This window comes from Delphinapterus leucas, chromosome 1 (assembly GCF_059928025.1).
Source record: "Delphinapterus leucas isolate spDelLeu-1000000601 "Yukka" chromosome 1, BTC_Dleu_Yukka2, whole genome shotgun sequence".
In the NCBI taxonomy this organism is placed as follows: domain Eukaryota; kingdom Metazoa; phylum Chordata; class Mammalia; order Artiodactyla; family Monodontidae; genus Delphinapterus; species Delphinapterus leucas.
Window position 1 is genome coordinate 40,220,636 of NC_143129.1, and position 20,102 is coordinate 40,240,737.

Here is a 20,102-nt window from a genome sequence, read left to right on the forward strand (position 1 = left end):
GGGATCTTCATTGCGGCATGCGGGATCTTTAGCTGTGGCCTATGGGATCTTTAGTTGTGGCACGTGGGGTCTTTAGTTGTGGGCTGCGAACTCTTAGTTGCGGCATGTGGGATCTAGTTCCCTGACCAGGGGTTGAACCCGGGCCCCCTGCACTGGGAGTGTGGAGTCTTAGCCACCAGATCAGGGGTCCCCAAACCCCAGGCCACGGACCAGGACTGGTCGGTGGCCTGTTAGGAACTGGACCGCACAGCAGGAGGTCAGCGGCAGGCAAGCGAGCGAAGCTTCACTTTCTACTACTCCCCATCACTCGCATTACCGCCTGAACCATCCCCCAGCCCCATCCGTGGAAAAATTGTCTTCCACGAAACCCGTCCCTGGTGCCAAAAAGTTTGGGGACTGCTGCCCGAGAGGACTGGACTGGTGATATAATATGTGATATATACATTGTGATATAATATGTGATATATATATTGTGATATAACCTCACAATAACTGTGCAAAACATAGCCACTGACATCACTATTTTCACATGAGGTGCTGAGGTTTTAAGAAGAAAAATGACCTGCCCCGACACATAGCCTGGCTAAGGGGCAGAGTCTGAATTTTAATTCAGCTGTGTCTGGCCCCAAGACCATGCTCTTCCTATAAATTAGAGACTAATAAGGCCTGCAGTTTACTCCACTGTGCCCCAAGCACTGTGGCGAACGTTAGACCTCTTTCAGCTGAATCAGCACTTCACCCCAAGGAGATGGGTGTATTCTCCCAATTCTAGAATGTAGGTGGGCAGCTGGGGGCTCCTCACCAGGAACTGCACATTTCCTGGACAGTAAGATACTTAAGGACAAGCTGGGGCACGTGGGCCACTAGGCCTGAGTGCAGCCCTCTTGCTCGAGTCCCTTGTTGTGTGTGGCCCGGGAGGGATAAGACACAGGGATGAGCATCTCTCGGAAAGCCTCCACCTTACTGTCCCACTGAGCCTGCTGAGAATGAGCGGCTTGAGCTCCCTGCTAGACACCACACCTTCCCTGCCCATCTGCCTACTCCTGCCCTGCAGTGTCAGTGCTCTGTCACCCATGCTCTTGTCCTCCCACTGTGTTGACAGTCTGCCCTTTCTGCCTACCAGGTTCACAGTCTAGGGAAGGGAAAGAGGTAGTGACCACTCAGGCTCACCACTTAATCACAGCAGTGCACCAGTCACTCTCCCTCCCCACATCTCGTCCTTGAGCATGAGGATCAGGGGCTCCTGTTTCCAAAGGACACAATGGTAGGTCCCACAGTCAGGCCCTGCAAGTCTGGACATAGTACAGGTTCAAGAGGGAGAGAAGGAAAGGCAGTCACAGGCTTGACCTGTAGGTTCACCTCTACCCCAGTCTCTTTTCCCCCAGCGTTCCAGCATCAGGGAAAGCATCCACCTAGCCTCTGCCACATTTTTCCTCTACCCAAATGCTGATATGAAAACCTTTGTCCCTCTCGTCCAGTGGCTTGGCCCACGGAACAGGCCTATGACTTACAGATTCTTCTGCATTACTCAGAAACATCTGTTAGGACCACACACACCAGAGACAGCACACAGAGCTGTCCTGAACACAAGCTCTCCTGAATACAAGCTCAAGAAGTACAGGACATGCACCCAACAGCTGACAATTGAAAGCCACAAATGACACAAATCTTCCACCTCCTTGGGCCAGCCTGACCTTCTGAGATTGTCTCCAACCTCACTCAGCTCTCCAGGCCCACCAAAGACAGATACCTTCTCTAGATGCCCAAAGCCCTCATTCTCTGCTCTGCCACACCCTTCTCTTCCTGCTGCAGTTGGCTCTTCTGGATCCAGCTTGCAGTGTTGTCCAGCGAAAGGCCCTCCTCCCCTGTGTCGGGGGAGGGAAAAGTTACCCCTCAGGGAAACCCTGGCCCAGCTGGTGCCCCGTTCCCCAACCCTCAATTTGTGAGCACTTGGTAACATCCTCAAGCTGCCTCTCCCCTTACCTGCCCTGGCCGGCATCCCTCACCTTAGCTCCTGGTTCAGCAAGCTGTTCTTCTTAAGCTATTCTCACATCCTAGCATCCCAGGACCATGGGATTGATGACATGAGCTGCCACAGACTCCCTTCTAGTGCCTGACATTGGATGGGGGTTCCATACATGAGGCTATGCCAGACCCCATGGCTGGAAGAGATGAAGGAGCCCGCCTGCCAGCCTCCTTTCAGCTCAGAGGGCCAAAGGGAATACTTAAGAAAGGAAAACTGGCCTGGGGATCAGAAACATGGGTGTTAGTCTTGTCCTGGCCTCTAACTAGCTGTGTGGCCACCTTTCCTCTCTGGATCACAGTGTCCTCTGCTGAAAGAGAGGGGCTTAAACGGGGTGCTTTCAAAAGTCTTTCCAACTCCAAGTCTGACTCTAAAAGCCTGAGCTGCTGCCTAGGGATCACCTCTCTTAGGAAAGAAAAGAGGAAGCAGCAGAGATCTTTTTCCCAGCTTCTCATTCCACTTTCTAGGTCTTCATGATGCTAAATGACGAAGCATATCCAGAATTGGTTCTGGCACCAGAAGCTGAAGGAGAAAAAAGTAACTCTCTGCTGAAGTACGCAGGATCCAAGGTCTTCCAGCTCCGGCTCCAGCCTTGGGGCCGAGGACATGGGCTGTGCCCTCTCCTGAGTACTGTGTGCCATTTAAAGTGGCAGAGACCATGGACTTCTACCCTGCAGCCTCAAGGTAGGACAGTTTTGTAGTGTTCTTAAAGGTCCACAGCTCCCCATGGAATGGCTCGGGCCTCCTTTGCAGCTTCATTGCACTTCAGATTTCTCCTCTGCTTGTTCTCGCTTCCTTTGCGTCTCGAAGGTGTTGATCCTAAGTGGTCTAGAGATCTCCCCAATAACTTCCTGCATATAAATATCGATCTCAGAGTCTGTTTCTCAGGGAACTAGACCTATAGGAACATAACTCATGGCCTACAGGGTCATTCATGATCTGGTCCCTGCCATCTTTCTAGTCTTATTTCTCTCCAGTGCCCCCTCGCACTCTACCCTTCAGCATCACTCGACCTGAGCATCACTCAAACACCAGGTTCTCTCTTGCTCTGTGCAAATGTGTGTGTGATGGTTTCACATAATTCATTCAACAAACATTCATTATGCTACTGTATCAATCATGATGCTATCAAAAAAGAGATGGCATACTCAAAAGGAGGAACTGAAGGAAGTTTAATGAAGGGACTATTTAAAAGATGTAAGCAGGGTTATGGGAAATCAGCAAAGCATCCCAAGACGGATAGCAGTGGGAAGCTCCTAGGCTTGATGGGGTAAAGGGAAGAGTGGTTAGTGGAAGCTACACTGCCAGAGCTGTAGCTACAGGCAAAAGCCATCCGACAGGAGCTGTGACCTTCAGGAAGCAGGCAGCCATTGCCAATCCAGCCCAGCTGGAAGCGAGCTCGGGTGAAAAATACCCCAATCTCTCTCTCCCGCCACCCTCCAAACTCCCACTGGTATAGCTGAACCCAACTGGAAACCCCAGAAAAAAAAGATGTGGTCCACAGAGCTGGGTGGAGAGGTGAAAGAGTAGATTTGGAGGGGCAAGGAGAAATCATTCAGCATAATCCCTGTTGTGTGCCAGACACTGAACAACACAATAGCAGTGCCCGTGTCTCGTTTACAGTCTCAAAGGGCAAAATGGACTTCCATCAATGAATCATTAAAAAGTAATGAAAATACTGATTATTTTCATGTTCACATAAAACTCTTATTAAAAATTCACCATGAGGCCCCGCCCCGCCTGCTGCCAAGTTCCGTGGAGTTGGGTCATGGCTGGGCCATGCTCCTAGGTCCCCGCGCCGCGCTCCCTTCCGCGTTTCGCCGTCTGCCCCACCTGCGCCCCGGCCCGGCCACTTGGGCCCCGCGCCATGCCCGAGCGTCCGGGGCGCGGCGCTGACGGCGGCTGGTGGAGGGCGCCATGCCCAGCAGGACCGGCCGCAAGATGGACGGGAGCGGCGGCCACGGACGCCTGAAGGCGCACTACAGCGGGGACATCCTGATCACCAGCCTGGACTCCGCCACCACCTTTGACAAGCTCTGTGAGGAGGTGCGGGAGATGTGCCACCTCCACCAGGGCCACCCGCTCACCCTCAAGTGGGTGGACAGTGAAGGTGACCCCTGCACTGTGTCCTCCCAGATGGAGGCCTTCCGCCTGTCCTGTCAGCGCAAAGACGAAGGGCTCATCCTTCACGTTTTCCCTGGCATCCCCGAGGAGCCAGGCATGCCCTGTCCGGGAGAAGACAGTGAGTACCACCTCTCCCATGACGTGTGTCACGGTGATGGGTTGACATGTCTGCTCTGCGAGGCGGGGAACGATGGAGCTGGGTGGCCCGAGGCTTCGGTGCTCCTCGCGAAGAGTCTGAAAGCAGAGTGGGCAGCGGGTGTGGACTCGTGTGGGGTTTTCACTGGTGTCCTCGCCCTTGGCTAGGGGTGTATCCACCATCAGACAGGGTGCCGGCTTGGTCAGTGGTGCCATGAGGTAAAGCCCAGGAGAAGCCCTGATGTCCCCTGGTGGGAAGGGCCCTGGCTGGGATGGCTGGACACTGCTCCCGTGTGTCTGTCCCAGCTGCGGCCACCCCCAGACCTGGTCATCGGCAGGTCTGTTGGTTGAAGATAGAGTCCCAGGGGCTGTGGGTCAGAGGAGAGCTTCTGACCACGCCCCGGAGGCCCCCGACCCTGAACAGTGTGCCCTGCCTCGTCTTCCAGGGCAGGGCCCCCACTGGGCATAGAGAAACTTTACACCAATCACCAGACCCTCCTCGGGCCCTGGCCTGGTGCTGAGGGGCTCTGGACCACAGTGGCCGCTTGTTCAGTTAGGGGGACTTGGCTCAGCCTCCTGCCAGCAGGGGTCCCAGGGTGGGCTCCGGATCAGGTCCCTGGGCCCAGCCTCTGGGTGCCAGCAGCGTCCTGTGTGGGGTGGGCGCAGATTTGAGCAGAGGCCGGACTCAGTCTGTGGTCCGTCAGACCCAGTGAAGCTGTTCAGTGGGCACTTGGGTGCGTGAGTCTTGCATTTCAGGGAGCAATCGGGGCTGAAGAGAGATTTGGGAGCCCTTAGCATAGAGGAGGTTGTTGAGGCCACGGAGGGTGTGGCCAGTGATGAGGGCCAGGCCCTGGGGTCTCCCAAAGAGAACAGTGGACCCTGGAGGAGCAGTCAGCAAGGCCATGGAGACATCCCGATGGTGGAGTCCTGGCGGGAGTGGAGCAGGCAGTCTGAAAAGGCCGGAGCAGCCCAGGGGCCGGCGGGAGGTGCTGCCCCAGCAGGTGGTTGTGGGGGCGGACGTGCGGGCAGGTCTGGGAAGGCTGGGGGGAGAGTGAGGAGTCCCAGTGCGTCCTGGCTGGGAGGCAGATGTCCGCCAGTGGTAGATAAAGCTAGAGGTGGGGGGTGAACCTGGAGCTTCTGAGGCCTGGAAGTCGCCCTGAGAAGGTGGGCGGGGGGTGGGGTGAGTCAGTCCCATGGGTAAGATTTTCTGGCTGCCGCCCGCCCCGTCCACGACAGCAGGCTCCTGTGTGCATGTGTGGTTTCGCTGTGAGCAGCCCTTGGACCTGCCAGGACGTGGCTCAAGGCAGGACATTGGGGGGTGGAGAGTGTGGCCAGCTGGGAGCAGACCCCATGAGCAGAAGCCCACCCGCAGGAGCCCCAGGTGGCCAGAGAGGAGCTCGTCGGTGGGGGGCTCGGAGGCGGGTGGGCCTCCCAGGGGTCCTCATCCCCCGCGGGGTGCCCCTCCCCATGACCCCCCACCCCGGGGTACCCACGTATCACAGAAGGGGCACACTTTTGATAGTTCACGTTGTCTTTTCAGACACATAAAAGGATAAAATAAGGTAGACCTTCCTGCTGGAAGGAGGGTCCCCTCCATTGTGCTCTGTACGAGGGGTCCCCCAGCTCGTTTCTTTGCCCCCTTGATGGCTCTCAACCACAGTGACAGGCTGTCTGTCTGCCCAGAGCCGTCGCCAGCAGCCCGTGCTGGCCCGCGGCACGGGGGTCGCCCAAGCATCTCTGCATCTCGGTCTCCGGCTGCCCGACCATCAGCTCAGGCCAGGGCCCTGGCAGTGCCGCCCCGAGGGGCTCGGGCCTGTCCGTTCTGTCCCCGACTCGGTTCCCTCCTGGCTTCATCCCCGCGTGGACGCCTGTCTGGGGCCTCACGTAGGGGATGGTGATGGGGGTCGGCACAGCCGATGCGGTGCCCTCCTGGGGTCGTGGGGGTCACGGGGTCTCTGCTGGAGGGTGACGTGGGGTGACGCGTGGGCAGGGGCTGCATCACCGAGGCGGAATGCGGAGAATGTGGGGCCATCCCCACTCGCAAGCAGGTCCTTGAGATGCTCACCAGGGGCAGCTCCGAGCTCCGGGCCACTCGCTTTTGTTGGAACATTCCAGTAGCCTCGCGGCAGCCGGTGGGGCGTGGGGTGGACGGAGGGTGGGGGTGGCGTCCTCTCCCGGGCTCTGCTCGTCCAGCTCGATAGTGACAATGACCTTGGGCAGTTAGGACAGCCCTGCGCTGGTCCCCCGATGGCCCGGGTGCAGGCGTGATCCTGGCACCTGCGTGGGCATTGGTGTTCACTGCCAAGGCCGGGCGAGTGAGAAGGGTCAGGCTGGTGGGACAAATGGCACCCTTGACCCAGGTCAGGACCGCATGCAGATGCTGGCGGGTCTGACGGGCGGTAGCCAGACAGGGACACACGGCAGAGATGCAGCCTCGAGGTCATGCCTGGGCATGCCCGGCCGGGCCTGTGTTCGTGGCAGCAAAGCCCCTTCCAGCACCTTCTGTGCAGGTTGTCAGCCTGAATTTAATCGGTTCTATAGGGTTTTTAAAAAATGGTGTAAAGTACACCTAACATAAAATGTGCTATTTTGACCACTTAAAAAAAATAAACTGAACAATTCAGTGGCATTTTGTAGGTTCACCACCTCTGCCGTTTCTGAAACATGTTCAGGAAGAAAACCTCCTGCCCACAAGCAGTCGCAGCTCCTCTGCTAAGCACCCGACAGCCACCAAACTGCACCATCTCTACGGAGTTAGCTGGTGTAGACATTTCATGTAAATGGAATATATGATGTGTGGTCTTTTGTAACTGGCTTCTTAGCGTGATGTTATTGAACTTCATCCATGTTGTAACGTGTATCAGAACTTCAATCCCTTTTTTTTCCCCAATTTTTTTATCACGGTGAAATACACATAAAATAAATTTATCATCTTAACCATTAAAAAAATAAAATTCACCATGAGCTAGTCCATAAAGCAAGTTCCCACAAATTTTTAAAAACTGGCATCATACAGACCATGCTGTCTGCCCACAAAAACATAAAGGAATTTATCCTCACACTTAGAAATTTTAAAACATGCCTATGTAAAACTCAGGGCAAAGAAGAAATCACAATGGCAATGAGAAAACACTTAAAACTGAATAATAACAAAAAATGTTACATATTAAAAGTTATGGGATGCAGCAGTAGTTGTATTTAAAGGGAAATTCTGAACGTAAATGTTTACATTAGAAAGATTGAAAGAAAGATTAGAAAGATTGAAAGATTGAAAGATTATAAAATGTTTACATTAGAAAGATTGAAAAGCCATAAGCTAAGCATCCAACTCAAGAAATGGGGGGGATGGGCTTCCCTGGTGGCACAGTGGTTAAGAATCCGCCTGCCAGTGCAGGGGACACAGGTTCGAGCCCTGGTCCAGGAAGATCCCACATGCCGTGGAGCAACTAAGCCCGCAAGCCACAACTACTGAGCCTGAGCCCATGTGCCAGAACTACTGAAGCCTGCACGCCTAGCCTGTGCTCCGCAACAAGAGAAGCCACCACAATAAGAAGCCTGCGCACCACGACGAAGAGTAGCCCCCACTCGCGGCAACTAGAGAAAGCCCACACACAGCAACAAAGACCCAAGGGAGCCAAAAATAAATACATTTATTTAAAAAAAAAAAAGAAGGTCCTGGGAAAATGGACAATGGAATAACTCTAAAAAGAAGAACAAGGAAGATAACTAAGACAAGAGCAGAAATTAATGAAATAGAAAACAAGAGATACAATGGGAAAACAACCAAACTAAAAGTTGGTTCCCTGAGAAAAAGCAAATGGCTCGACTGCAGTACATGTGCACATTGGAATAATACACTGCAGTGAAGTGTATTCTACAGTGACAACAAATTAGCTTGGATAAAAATCAGAGATGTGTGAGTGAAAATAAAGTTACAGAAGGTTAAATACAGGTAACAGCATTTTTGTAAAGCTCAAGAACATACAAAACCAAATTATGTATTGTTTAGGGTACATGTGTATTTGGGGAAAAAAATTTTTTTTTAAGCAAGAGAATGATAAGCACAATAGTAACCTTGAGGTGGGGGAGAGAGGCAGGGGACTGGCATCTGGGAAGAGCACAGAGGGCCTTCAAGACCATGGTAATGTCCTGGTCCACAGATTTACAAGGATGTTACACATGCTTTTTTGAAGGTAGCAAATAGTAATAATTTTATTTATTTATTTATTTATTTTTGCGGCACATGGGACTCTCACTGTTGTGGCCTCTCCCGTTGCAGAGCACAGGCTCCGGGCGCGCAGGCTCAGCGGCCATGGCTCACGGGCCCAGCCGCTCCGCAGCACGTGGGATCTTCCCGGACGGGGGCACGAACCCGTGTCCCCTGCATCGGCAGGCGGACTCAACTATTGCGCCACCAGGGAAGCCCATAAGTAATAATTTTTAAAAATTGTAAGCAAATCCTGTTCAGTAGAATGTCTCAGACTAATTCTGTGTTGTTTCTCTACGTTGCCAGCTTGGAACCAGGAGCAGCTCCCTTAATTTTCAGAGCCTGTGGCTTCACATTGAGCCTGGCAATCGCCTCATCCTTTTACCTTCTCAGTTCCTGGAATCCATACATAGAAAGCCTCTGAGCAGATACAAACTACTATGTATAAAATAGATAAACAACAAGGTCCTAGTGTATAACACAGGGAACTATATTCAATATCTTGTAATAAGCTATAATGGAAAAGAATATGAAAAAGAATATATATGTGAATATATATATACATATATATATATGTATAACTGAATCATTTTACTGTACACCAGAAGCTAACACAACATTGTAAATCAACTACACTTTGATTTAAAAAAAAGGCCTCTGATTTAGCACATTGCTAGGTGCTTGAGTGTCTTTGTGATTAATCTTGTTGGGAAGCCATGCTAAGAAAACAAGGAAGGCGGAAGAAAGGAAACAGAAGCTAAGGGGGTCTTCTTACAATGAAAAAAAGTCCAGAGATTTAAAAGTGAACTTACCAGAGACCCAGCTGTTTCCCCTCCATGCACAGGTTCCAATCTGTAAATCTCCTTCCACGACCTGGCCTCCCAGTAGTGCCAGAAGACTGGATATGGATGTCGAGCAGCCCAAGAGGTGAACTATAGTGGACATCTGTCAACCTGGAGCCTGTCCTGAATCTAGGTCCCTTTTCTAACTGTTCTTTGATTACCTTTCAGGAATTACTTCTCCATTGAATGCGGTTTTAGTGAGCAGGCAAATCTAGGCGCTTGTCTCCCACCGCGGAATCTGGAGGGGAGAGAGCCTTCCAGTTCAGAACCAGTACAGGTAGGAGATAGGCCTGGGGCCCGTGCTGGGCCAGTTGAGAAAATCCTCCCTGGCTGTGGACGCATCAGGAGTGAAGATGGTTCTTCACAGCCACAATGAAGAAGAGTTGCTCTGGTTCCAACCCGCTGATTCTATCTATGAGCCTGAACTTACAGTTTCCTGTTGATTTTGTGAGCCCCTAATGTCTTTCCAATACATATTTCCTTTCTCCTAAATTAGCCATTTCATTCATTTTCTTAAATTACAAAAAAAAGACAGATGTTCATAGCAGATGAACAATACAATAACAGAAAATCAGTACACTAAAAGTTGGAAGTTCTCTCCCTAGGAAAACCACTGTTATCGTTTTGATATATATTCTTACAGACTTTTTTCTATGCATATAGAGAGAGAGATGGACTAGATCTCCAAATAATTTGGTGTTATGGAAGAATGGAAGGGATTTTTACCAAAAAAGGGGTCATACTAAATATATTGTTTTTTTTTGTTTGTTTGTTTGTTTGTTTGTTTTGCAGTACGCGGGCCTCTCACTGTTGTGGCCTCTCCCGTTGCGGAGCGCAGGCTCAGCGGCATGGCTTACGGGCCCAGCCGCTCCGTGGCATGTGGTATCTTCCCAGACCGGGGCACAAACCCGTGTCCCCTGCATCGGCAGGCGGACTCTCAACCACTGCGCCACCAGGGAAGCCCACTAAATATATTCTTATATAAATTATTTTTTTACCTGATGATATAGTATAAACATCTTTCCTTGTCAGTACAGAGAAATCTACACCATTCCTTTCAGTGGCTGTATAGCATTCCATGGTATGAGCACCAGAATTTAATCTTCTCCTGTTGTCAGACATTAACACTGCCTCCAACTTTTTAGTATTACAAATAATAATGCAATAAACACCCTTGTACTTACATAGCTTTGCACACATGTGCAAATATTTCTGTAGGTAGGGACTCCCTGGAAGTCATTTCTGGGGCAAAGGATATATACATTAACATTTTTTGTAATATTTACTGCCAAATTGCCCTTTTGCGGCTGTATCCACTCCCCGACAACATAGGTAGTGCTCATCCTCCACACTTATGAATAGGTTTTTCATATTTATTTTTAGTAATTTGATAGATGAAATATCATCTTGGTTTTCCCCGATTGTTAGTATAGATGAACACCTTTTATCAAATATTTATTAATCAGTTTGCCTTTAGATTTTTTTGATTGATTTCTTCATATTATTAGGAATATGAACTTTTTATCAGTTATATATTGCAATTATTCTCTCTAAACTGGTGATTAGTCTTAATTTTGGTTTTGGTGTCTTTGGCTCTTATATATGTTCTTTATATAATTTCTATCACTTTTTTTCCTTATGGCTTCTGGGTTCCTGATCATATTCAAGAAAGTTCTTCCTCAGAAATCTCTGGCATTCCTATACACTAATGATGAAAAATCGGAAAGTGAAATCAAAAAAACACTCCCATTTACCATTGCAACAAAAAGAATAAAATATCTAGGAGACAAAAGGAGACAAAAGACCTGTATGCAGAAAATTATAAGACACTGATGAAAGAAATCAAAGATGATACAAACAGATGGAGAGATATACCATGTTCTTGGATTGGAAGAATCAACATTGTGAAAATGACTCTACTGCCCAAAGCAATCTACAGATTCAATGCAATCCCTATCAAACTACCACTGGCATTTTTCACAGAACTAGAACAAAAAATTTCACAATTTGTATGGAAACACAAAAGACCCCGAATAGCCAAAGCAATCTTGAGAACGAAAAATGGAGCCGGAGGAATCAGGCTCCCTGACTTCAGACTATACTACAAAGCTACAGTAATCAAGACAGTATGGTACTGGCACAAAAACAGAAAGATAGATCAATGGAACAGGATAGAAAGCCCAGAGATAAACCCACACACATATGGTCACCTTATCTTTGATAAAGGAGGCAGGAATGTACAGTGGAGAAAGGACAGCCTCTTCAATAAGTGGTGCTGGGAAAACTGGACAGGTACATGTAAAAGTATGAGATTAGATCACTACCTAACACCATATACAAAAAAAAGTTCAAAATGGATTAAAGACCTAAATGTAAGGCCAGAAACTATCAAACTCTTAGAGGAAAACATAGGCAGAACACTCTATGACATAAATCACAGCAAGATCCTTTTTGACCCACCTCCTAGAGAAATGAAAATAAAAACAAAAATAAACAAATGGGACCTAATGAAACTTCAAAGCTTTTGCACAGCAAAGGAAACCATAAATAAGACCAAAAGACAACCCGCAGAATGGGAGAAAATATTTGCAAATGAAGCAACTGACAAAGGATTAATCTCCAAAATTTACAAGCCGCTCATGCAGCTCAATAACGAAAAAACAAACAACCCAATCCAAAAATGGGCAGAAGACCTAAATAGATATTTCTCCAAAGAAGATATACAGACTGCCAACAAACACATGAAAGAATGCTCAACATCATTAATCATTAGAGAAATGCAAATCAAAACTACAATGAGATATCATCTCACACCAGTCAGCATGGCCATCATCAAAAAATCTAGAAACAATAAATGCTGGAGAGGGTGTGGAGAAAAGGGAACCCTCTTGAACTGCTGGTGGGAATGTGAATTGGTACAGCCACTATGGAGAACAGTATGGAGGTTCCTTAAAAAGCTACAAATAGAACTACCATATGAGCCAGCAATCCCACTACTGGGCATATACCCTGAGAAAACCATAATTCAAAAATAGTCATGTACCAAAATGTTCATTGCAGCTCTAGTTACAATAGCCCGGAGAGGGAAACAACCTAAGTGTCCATCATCGGATGAATGGATAAAGAAGATGTGGCACACATATACAATGGAATATTACTCAGCCATAAAAAGAAACGAAATTGAGCTATTTGTAATGAGGTGGATGGACCTAGAGTCTGTCATACAGAGTGAAGTAAGTCAGAAAGAGAAAGACAAATACTGTATGCTAACACATATATATGGAATATAAGGAAAAAAAAAATGTCATGGGCTTCCCTGGTGGCGCAGTGGTTGAGAGTCCACCTGCCGACGCAGGGGACACGGGTTCGTGCCCCGGTCCGGGAAGATGCCACATGCCTTGGAGCGGCTGGGCCCGTGAGCCATGGCCGCTGAGCCTGCGCGTCCGGAGCCTGTGCTCCGCAACGGGAGAGGCCACAACAGTGAGAGGCCCGCGTACCAAAAAAAAAAAAAAAAAAAAAAAGTCATGAAGAACCTAGGGGTAAGACAGGAATAAAGACACAGACCTACTAGAGAATCGACTTGAGGATGTGGGGAGGGGGAAGGGTAAGCTGGGACGAAGTGAGAGAGTGGCATGGACATATATACACTACCAAATGTAAAAGAGACAGCTACTGGGAAGCAGCCGTATCGCACAGGGAGATCAGCTCGGTGCTTTGTGACCACCTAGAGGGGTGGGACAGGGAGGGTGGGAGGGAGGGAGACGCAAGAGGGAGGAGATATGGGAACATATGTATATGTATAACTGATTCACTTTGTTATAAAGCAGAAACTAACACACTATTGTAAAGCAATTATACTCCAATAAAGATGTAAAAAAAAAAAAAAGTTCTTCCTGCCCCCCCCCAACTGTAAGTGTACATAGTTACATACATTTTCTCCTAGAGGCCGCACAGTGCAGTGGTCCTCTGTAGAAGCAGAGGTTCTGGTGCCGGACTCCTTAGTTTCACATCCCAGTTCTGGCACGTATCAGTTGCATGACCCTCAATCTCTCTATGCCTTAGTTTTCTCATCGGTAAAATGGGGTTGTGGTGAGGATTAAGTTAGTGAGTACAGGTAAAGCATTCAGAATAGTGCCCAGCATATGGTAAATAATGTGTGTGCTATTATCTAGTTCCTTTACAGCCTTTTTTTCACATTTAGATCTTTGGTATACCTTTTTTTGCATGATGATTTGAGTCTATTTTTTTCTCAGATGGATAGCCAGTTCTGTTAAATAGTCGATTTTCCCACTGATGCTACCTTTAGAATATGCTAAGGAACAGGCTATCCCTAGAAGTGCCCTAAGAGGTCTCAACCAGTACATAGCCACCTGTGATAACTACACTTGAAAGCAGGCTATTCAATTAGCACTTTGTGGACTCCTTGGGGACCTGTTAAAGACAGAAATTCTGAAGTTGAATTTAATAATGTTCAGAAACTAGGCCTCTCCCCTCTGAGCCCCACCCAGACAGGGGTTTGGAAGGCCAGGAAGGCCACCCCAGTTGCTCTGCTTAAAGAACAAGGCCGCTGAGGACTGTGTTCTTGAAAAAGCATACCCAATCTAAAAATGTATATACCACAAACTATTCCAAAATAATAATGATGAGGAAGAGAACTCAGTCATTCTGAACTTTATAGTAGGAGAATATACGGTATATGCATAAAGATGGGATATATTTAGCTGTGAAGGATGGCTGGAGTTAGTGGAGAGTTTCACAAGTGTAACAGGCTTATCTACGTTAGATGACTATTGGGTAGGGGAGGCTGAGAACCAGAGATTCAACCTTAGCTTTTTCTTTAAGACTTAATCACAAACACATCAACTGTTTAAGGTGTGCTGCCATCTCCTGGCCAAACTTGTGTTGCAGTCAGATCACAAGCAGTTACAGCAAAAAGTGAAGCAGCTTTGAGTATGATGTGGTAATCCAAAACAAAACAAACACGCACACCCTCTGGGAGAAGGCATGCTGCGTGCTGACTGACAGTCCCTGGTGGCTACAGAGAGTGCTGCTGTGCTGGTAGAGGCCTATGATGGTGTCCATCAGGCACTGCCGAGCAAGCAAATCTGAAGAGCAGGCTGAGGCTAAAAAGAAAATTCAAATATTCCAAATGCAGATAGGCCCATATATGGATTCTATGCCCAGACTCTCTCACAGTATAATGAAGAGTAGATAGGCTTGTGCACAAGTTCAGAATGTTGCAAGTTCGTGCTGAAAAGAGGCTGGCGGAAAGGGTGTGAACCCAGGAGAGGCTCTGAAAAATAAATTGCTATCACTCCACTTTGCCCCTTTCTTCTTCGCTCTCCTGCCTCCCATTCCCGGGCCTTACCCTCTGGTAGTGGTCATGTCAAGTGCCCAGAGACCGAGAGCAATCCATGGGGGGAGTAACATGTTCCATCAATCTCCAAGGCAAACTAAAAGACCTCTAGGGTCCCAGTGGAAATGGAATGGAATAGAGAGCATTCTGTAGACACAGTGAGGTTAAGGGAAAACAGAAGCCAAACAGATATAAACCTAAAACGTTAATGTGATCTTTATTATACAGCACATCTGGTGTTTGTGCACCCCAGAAGTATACACAATACTCTAAAAAACCAAACCCAGCCATTCAAAATTACACTAAATGAAGACTTAACCCATAGTTGCATCTCTTAAAAATATACACAATTAACACTGTCCCGCTGTAACAATATCATGGAAAGAGACAGGTAGCACAAGGAGGGAGAGAGTGTAAGAACTGAAGTTTGTGCCAAAGTAATTTTCTCTTGTTATTGCACTTTTATTCTACACACTTAGTATATTACACTTTTATTTAACACTGTAATAATAAACATTAGTCCTTTGAAACAAACAAAAACATTACATAAAGACAAAAGACAACAAGCTGTCCAGACCAATTTCCTTTCCAACCCTCTGAGTAAGGTGTCCCCCCAGTGTCAGGTGTTCACACACAGTCTCTTCAGTCAGCTCTGTGGACTGGATGTTAACAAGGCAGATAAAGTTAAAATAAAACCCTTTTCAGAACAGTAGTGTACTTAAAACCCCCCAAGGGAGTTTGCCATACAGGTTTCTCAAGTTGACTCCCTCCTAACCCACTTAAACATCACACTAGCCCTAACCCACCCCACCCCCATATTTAGAAGGATAAACCCTCTTTTTTTTTCTTTTAAAGAAAAAGTGGGCTATTTGATCCAGCAAATCCAAAAATCAAGCTTTGAAAACTCAAAGAAAGCAACTACTCTTTCGGCAATGGACTCTTCGAGGGCCATTTATTCCACTCTGATGCAGTATGAACTTAGGAGGTTCCCTGTTTAGTCAGATGGAATACCATGCATGCCTTCTCTCCAAAGCAAGGCCAGAGGGAGTCTGTTCCCCAAAGTGCTGTTATAATCACCAATCCCTTTTGGCTTCTCAGTGCTAAATAATAAGCCAAAAAATAAAGTGTCATTCAGTGCAGTTATCACTTTGCAGCCCTGCTACCCTAAACCACTTTGCTGATCAGGAAAAAACTTTGTCAACACCTCTTTGGCAGCTCAAGTGAAAATGCAAAAAAAAACGCATTGGAGAGCTGACAGGTACTGCTTGAGAGTTCTACCAGTCCCCTGTTTCTATCCGTGGTAGTAATATATCCCTCCCTTCACTCTTTCCTTGAATTTTAGTGTTAAAAATTAGGAGAAGCTGCTGCCTAGGCTCTGTCCCCTTGAAACTGATGGAGTCACAAATGACTTCTTTGGTCTGGGAAGAACCAGCACAGTCCTCCTTCCCAGAAAAGTGAAAGGCTTTTGCTCAATCAATGAGCCACTCTGCAGAGGATCCAGGGAACTAGGGCATGCCTGTGGAAACCTCACCCCGACGTGCATTCCGCAACGCCCCCAGACTGACCTTGCCGCTGGCTCCCTAGGCACTAAGGCAGCTACTCCGGAGCCCCAGGCTCCACCGCGTCTTCTGATTGCTCTGCAGGAAGGTCCGTCACTCAATTCTGAAGCAACAGAAGCGACCAGACCTCAAGCACGTTAAAAATGGCCAGGTAATCATTTTCAGGCTGGGGTAAATTGCCCTAATTAAGTTGGTAAGAAGGATGGAACACAGTAAGGGTAACTCTTTCATCCCATCCTTCTTCCTCCCCCTGCCACAATCTCACCTCACCACGTGGGAGCACAGACAACCAAAGCTAGGAGGTAAAATCTTCAGGACTTTGGCCTTGTTGAGCCCTCTACAGCCCGAGTGCTGCCAGGCCTCTTTGAATATCTAGTGTCTTCCCAAGTAATATACAATACAGTACATTTCATGGCATTGCATCACTTAAATAATGGATGCCAAACAACAGAAGAACCCCAAATTAGCAGACACTGTTATTCAACAAAAGCAAAGTATACACACGTGTTATACATATGTATTCCTGTACTCAGCCTGCTGAGTGTTTAAATAACACTTCCAAATATCTACATGTGGACTCTGGCTGGCCTGCACCTTTTCTCAGAATACTTTTTAAAAAAACTGCAACCACTCATCTCCTTACTAAGCGTTAGCCCCTCCCTTGCTTCTCCCTACTCAGGCAAAATATGTGCGCGATCTGCTAGAAAACTGGTATCTGAGAGCAGACTAAGCCACGGGGGATAAACTGAAAAGGGACTCTGGGTGGAGAAAAACCTAACCTCCCGTGTGTAAACGGAGCTACGAACTAAGACTTCCAAAGAATGTTAGGAATGTGGGCTCCACTATAGGAGCACAGAGTCCTGATTATGGCTGGAGTTAAAAGACAGTCTGGAAAAGGGAACTAGGTAAGACTTTTCTTGAAATTTCATACAGAAGAGATTTATACTGACTTTTTGGCTAAAGAAACAGCTTGGGCATCAGTGAACTGCTGGATATGCTCACAGCCATCCAACTCTTCCCTATCCAGGAGTCATCTCTGCCTGGGAAGGTCTCAAGTTGCCCCGCAAGCATCAGTCCCCTTGGGAGCTCTCTGTAATGAATGTCAAATTCTTCCCATAGCCAAAAGGTGAGGGGAAGGAAAGAAATAAAGAGCGAAAGAGAAAGGTCTCTGCTTTCAAGTAGAATCATCGAGGCCTCTGTTTGGCCGCTCAGAATGTGACTTGCATAGCCTGTCCATGATGCCCTGGAGCATGGGCTGGACAATGCCCAAGAGAGGTCTCTGCGAGGGGTCACCATCCCAGCAGGCTTCCATCAGCTGCCAGCACTCCTCGTCAAACACAGGGAGGCGTTCCGGACGGGCCCCTAGAGAGAGGAGCATGGAAATAAGACCCGAGGCGGCGAGAAGGGAACCGACACAATGAAGAGGCATGATCAGCTCACAGGCTCTGTCCCCTTGAAACTGATGGAGTCACAAATGACTTCTTTGGTCTGGGAAGAACCAGCACAGTCCTCCTTCCCAGAGGAGTGAAAGGCTTTTGCTCAGTGAGCCACTCTCTGCAGAGGATCCAGGGAACTAGGGCCCCAGTTGGGGCTCAGGATGCTACACGATGCAGTGAGCTTTGGCTTCAGCTGCAGATACCTAGGTTAGAACCTAACAGTAACTGTGATGAAAAACTGGAATTCGCCGGCATAGGATGTTGAAGAATTAGAAATTTTAACGATAAAAACCTGTCTGAGAGTTCAGAACCACGCTGCCTGGAAGCAGAGGTTTGACTTAAGTGTCCTTTCTGGATTCCATGATGGTTTAAATGTGTATGAGGTCCTGCTGTGGAGTGGCCAGAGAGGACGACAGGAGGCCGCTGCGGCAGTGCCTGGTCTCAGTCTGCTCTCTTCTGGGGAGTCAGGGCAAAGCAAGGCTCGTGGTTCTTACCTCTCCGCACATTGTTCCAGAGATGGTCTTTGCTGGCACACCTCTCAAATGCCTCAGGGAGCTTGACAGAGCCTGAGCAGATATACCAGAAAAGAATGCCAAAAGCGTAGACATCCACAGAATTATCATACTTCCCTACAGCAAGAAAGGGTGACAAGTAGTGAGCCAGGGAGGGAATCAACAGCATCACCACTAACTTGCATCTGCAGAGGCCTTTACACATGCTTTCCTAAAGCCTTTAATGCCCATTATCTCTTATAACAACCCTGTTAGGCAGGACACATTTATAATGCCCATTTTATAGTACGAAAAACTATGGCACTGGGAGGGCTAAAGATTAAAAGAGCCAAGACTAGAACTTGACAAAGGGGAAGGAAAATAGGCCTTTTATTTTATTTTAATTTATTTATTTTATATTTCACTGATAGTCATTATATTTTGTATTTGATTATTGTTTGTGTGAAGTACTTTTTTTATTTTTTAAATAAATAAATTTATTTATTTATTCTTTCATTCATTCATTTTTGGCTGTGTTGGGTCTTGGTTGCTGCACACGGTTCCTCTCCCGTTGCAGCGAGCAGGGGCCACTCTCTGCTGCGGTGCACGGGCTTCTCATTGCGGTGGTTCCTCCTGTCACGGAGCACCGGCTCCAGGCACGCGGGCATCAGTAGCTGCAGCACTCGGGCTCAGTAGTTGTGGCTCACAGGCTCTGGAGCGCAGGCTCAGTAGTTGTGGCGCACGGGCTTAGTTGCTCTGCGGCATGTGGGATCTTCCCGGACCAGGGATTGAACCCGTGTCCCCTGCATTGGCAGGCGGATTCTTAACCACTGTGCCACCAGGGAAGTCTGGGCCTTCATTTTAATGGGACAATCAAAAAGATTAATCCTGAAAGGTCATGTTAGGGAAATAAAGTTGGGAAATACAGGTGGGTAGATAGGTTGGAACCATAACATAAAGATTTTTAAAGTCGGACAGAAGAGTCTGGATTTGATGGGCAGCAGGAGTCATTTATCCTTTAGAGCAGGAGGTGACATGAAGAAAATATTTTAGAAAGATTATTTTTACAGCAGTAGGATGAACTGCAGTAGAAATAATCAAATGAATTTAAATATGAAGTAGCCAAGATAAAATAATAAAAGTGGGAATAGAAATTTTTTTAAAAGTCAGGGAAAGAAAAATGATGACTGTCTATTTCTTTCCAATGTGCGTAGGACTACAGCTATCCAACTAACTCCTAATCCTTATATGTATCCCTCAATGAAGGGTTGGGGGAAGACTTGTGGCTAATGAGAGAAATCCAAATATTATAAATTGCTAATTTTAAGTCTCACCAATACTAACAAGTGACCTGCCATTCCCTTTCCACCTTCCCTGGCGATGACCCAACCTTCCTCGTCCATTCAGGCTCAAAACCTCGGAGTCATCTTTTAGTCATTCATTTCTGTTCATCACCCATATCAAGTTAATTACAAAATCTTGCCCATCCTTCCTCTGAATTGACCTCAAATCTGTAACATTTTTTGTTTCAGCACTACTACCAACTTAATCCTAGGTCTGGTCTCCACCACTGGTCTCCACGTGGCTCTTGCCACTCAATCTGCCTTACCTACCGCTACTAAACATTTCCATGAACATCTCTTTTCATCCCTCACCTGTTCAAAAGCCCAATAGCTCCTTACTTCTTTCACATCAAGCCTTCACTCCACTGCATAAATTTCAAGCTCAAATATATCTTATCTCCAACTTGTTTGCTATTACTTCCCGAACTGATTTCTTTCTTGTCATGCTTATTTCTAATCGGCAATTTTGCTGCTATTTCCTCTCCCCCAGCCTCCAGAATTTTCTCTCCTACCTAACATGGTTGGACTCTAGAGACAGAAAGACCTAAATTCCAACCCCAGCCTCATTATTTCTAGCTCAGTGTTT

General features: G+C 47.4%; 1 protein-coding gene and 1 pseudogene across 6 annotated transcripts in view; one reads left to right on the forward strand and one right to left on the reverse strand.

The window, feature by feature from the left end:
- Nucleotides 1-1,965: 1,965 nt before the first annotated feature.
- On the forward strand, nt 1,966-18,689 carry LOC149750478 (protein kinase C zeta type pseudogene; annotated as a pseudogene).
- DSTYK (dual serine/threonine and tyrosine protein kinase) overlaps nt 14,880-20,102 on the reverse strand; it is a 56,118-nt gene continuing 50,895 nt past the window's right edge. For 2 of the 6 annotated variants that reach the window (XM_022593658.3, XM_022593660.2), the window contains 2 exons: nt 18,177-18,311; nt 14,880-17,608 (listed from right to left, as the gene is read on the reverse strand). In XM_022593658.3, coding sequence (XP_022449366.1) covers nt 17,421-17,608; nt 18,177-18,311 — 323 coding nt within the window. In that variant the 3' untranslated portion in view covers nt 14,880-17,420. Of the gene's footprint in view, nt 17,609-18,176; nt 19,028-20,102 lie in introns of those variants that run through there. The other 4 variants (XM_022593659.3, XM_089908346.1, XM_089908348.1 and 1 more) reach the window with 4 other exon arrangements.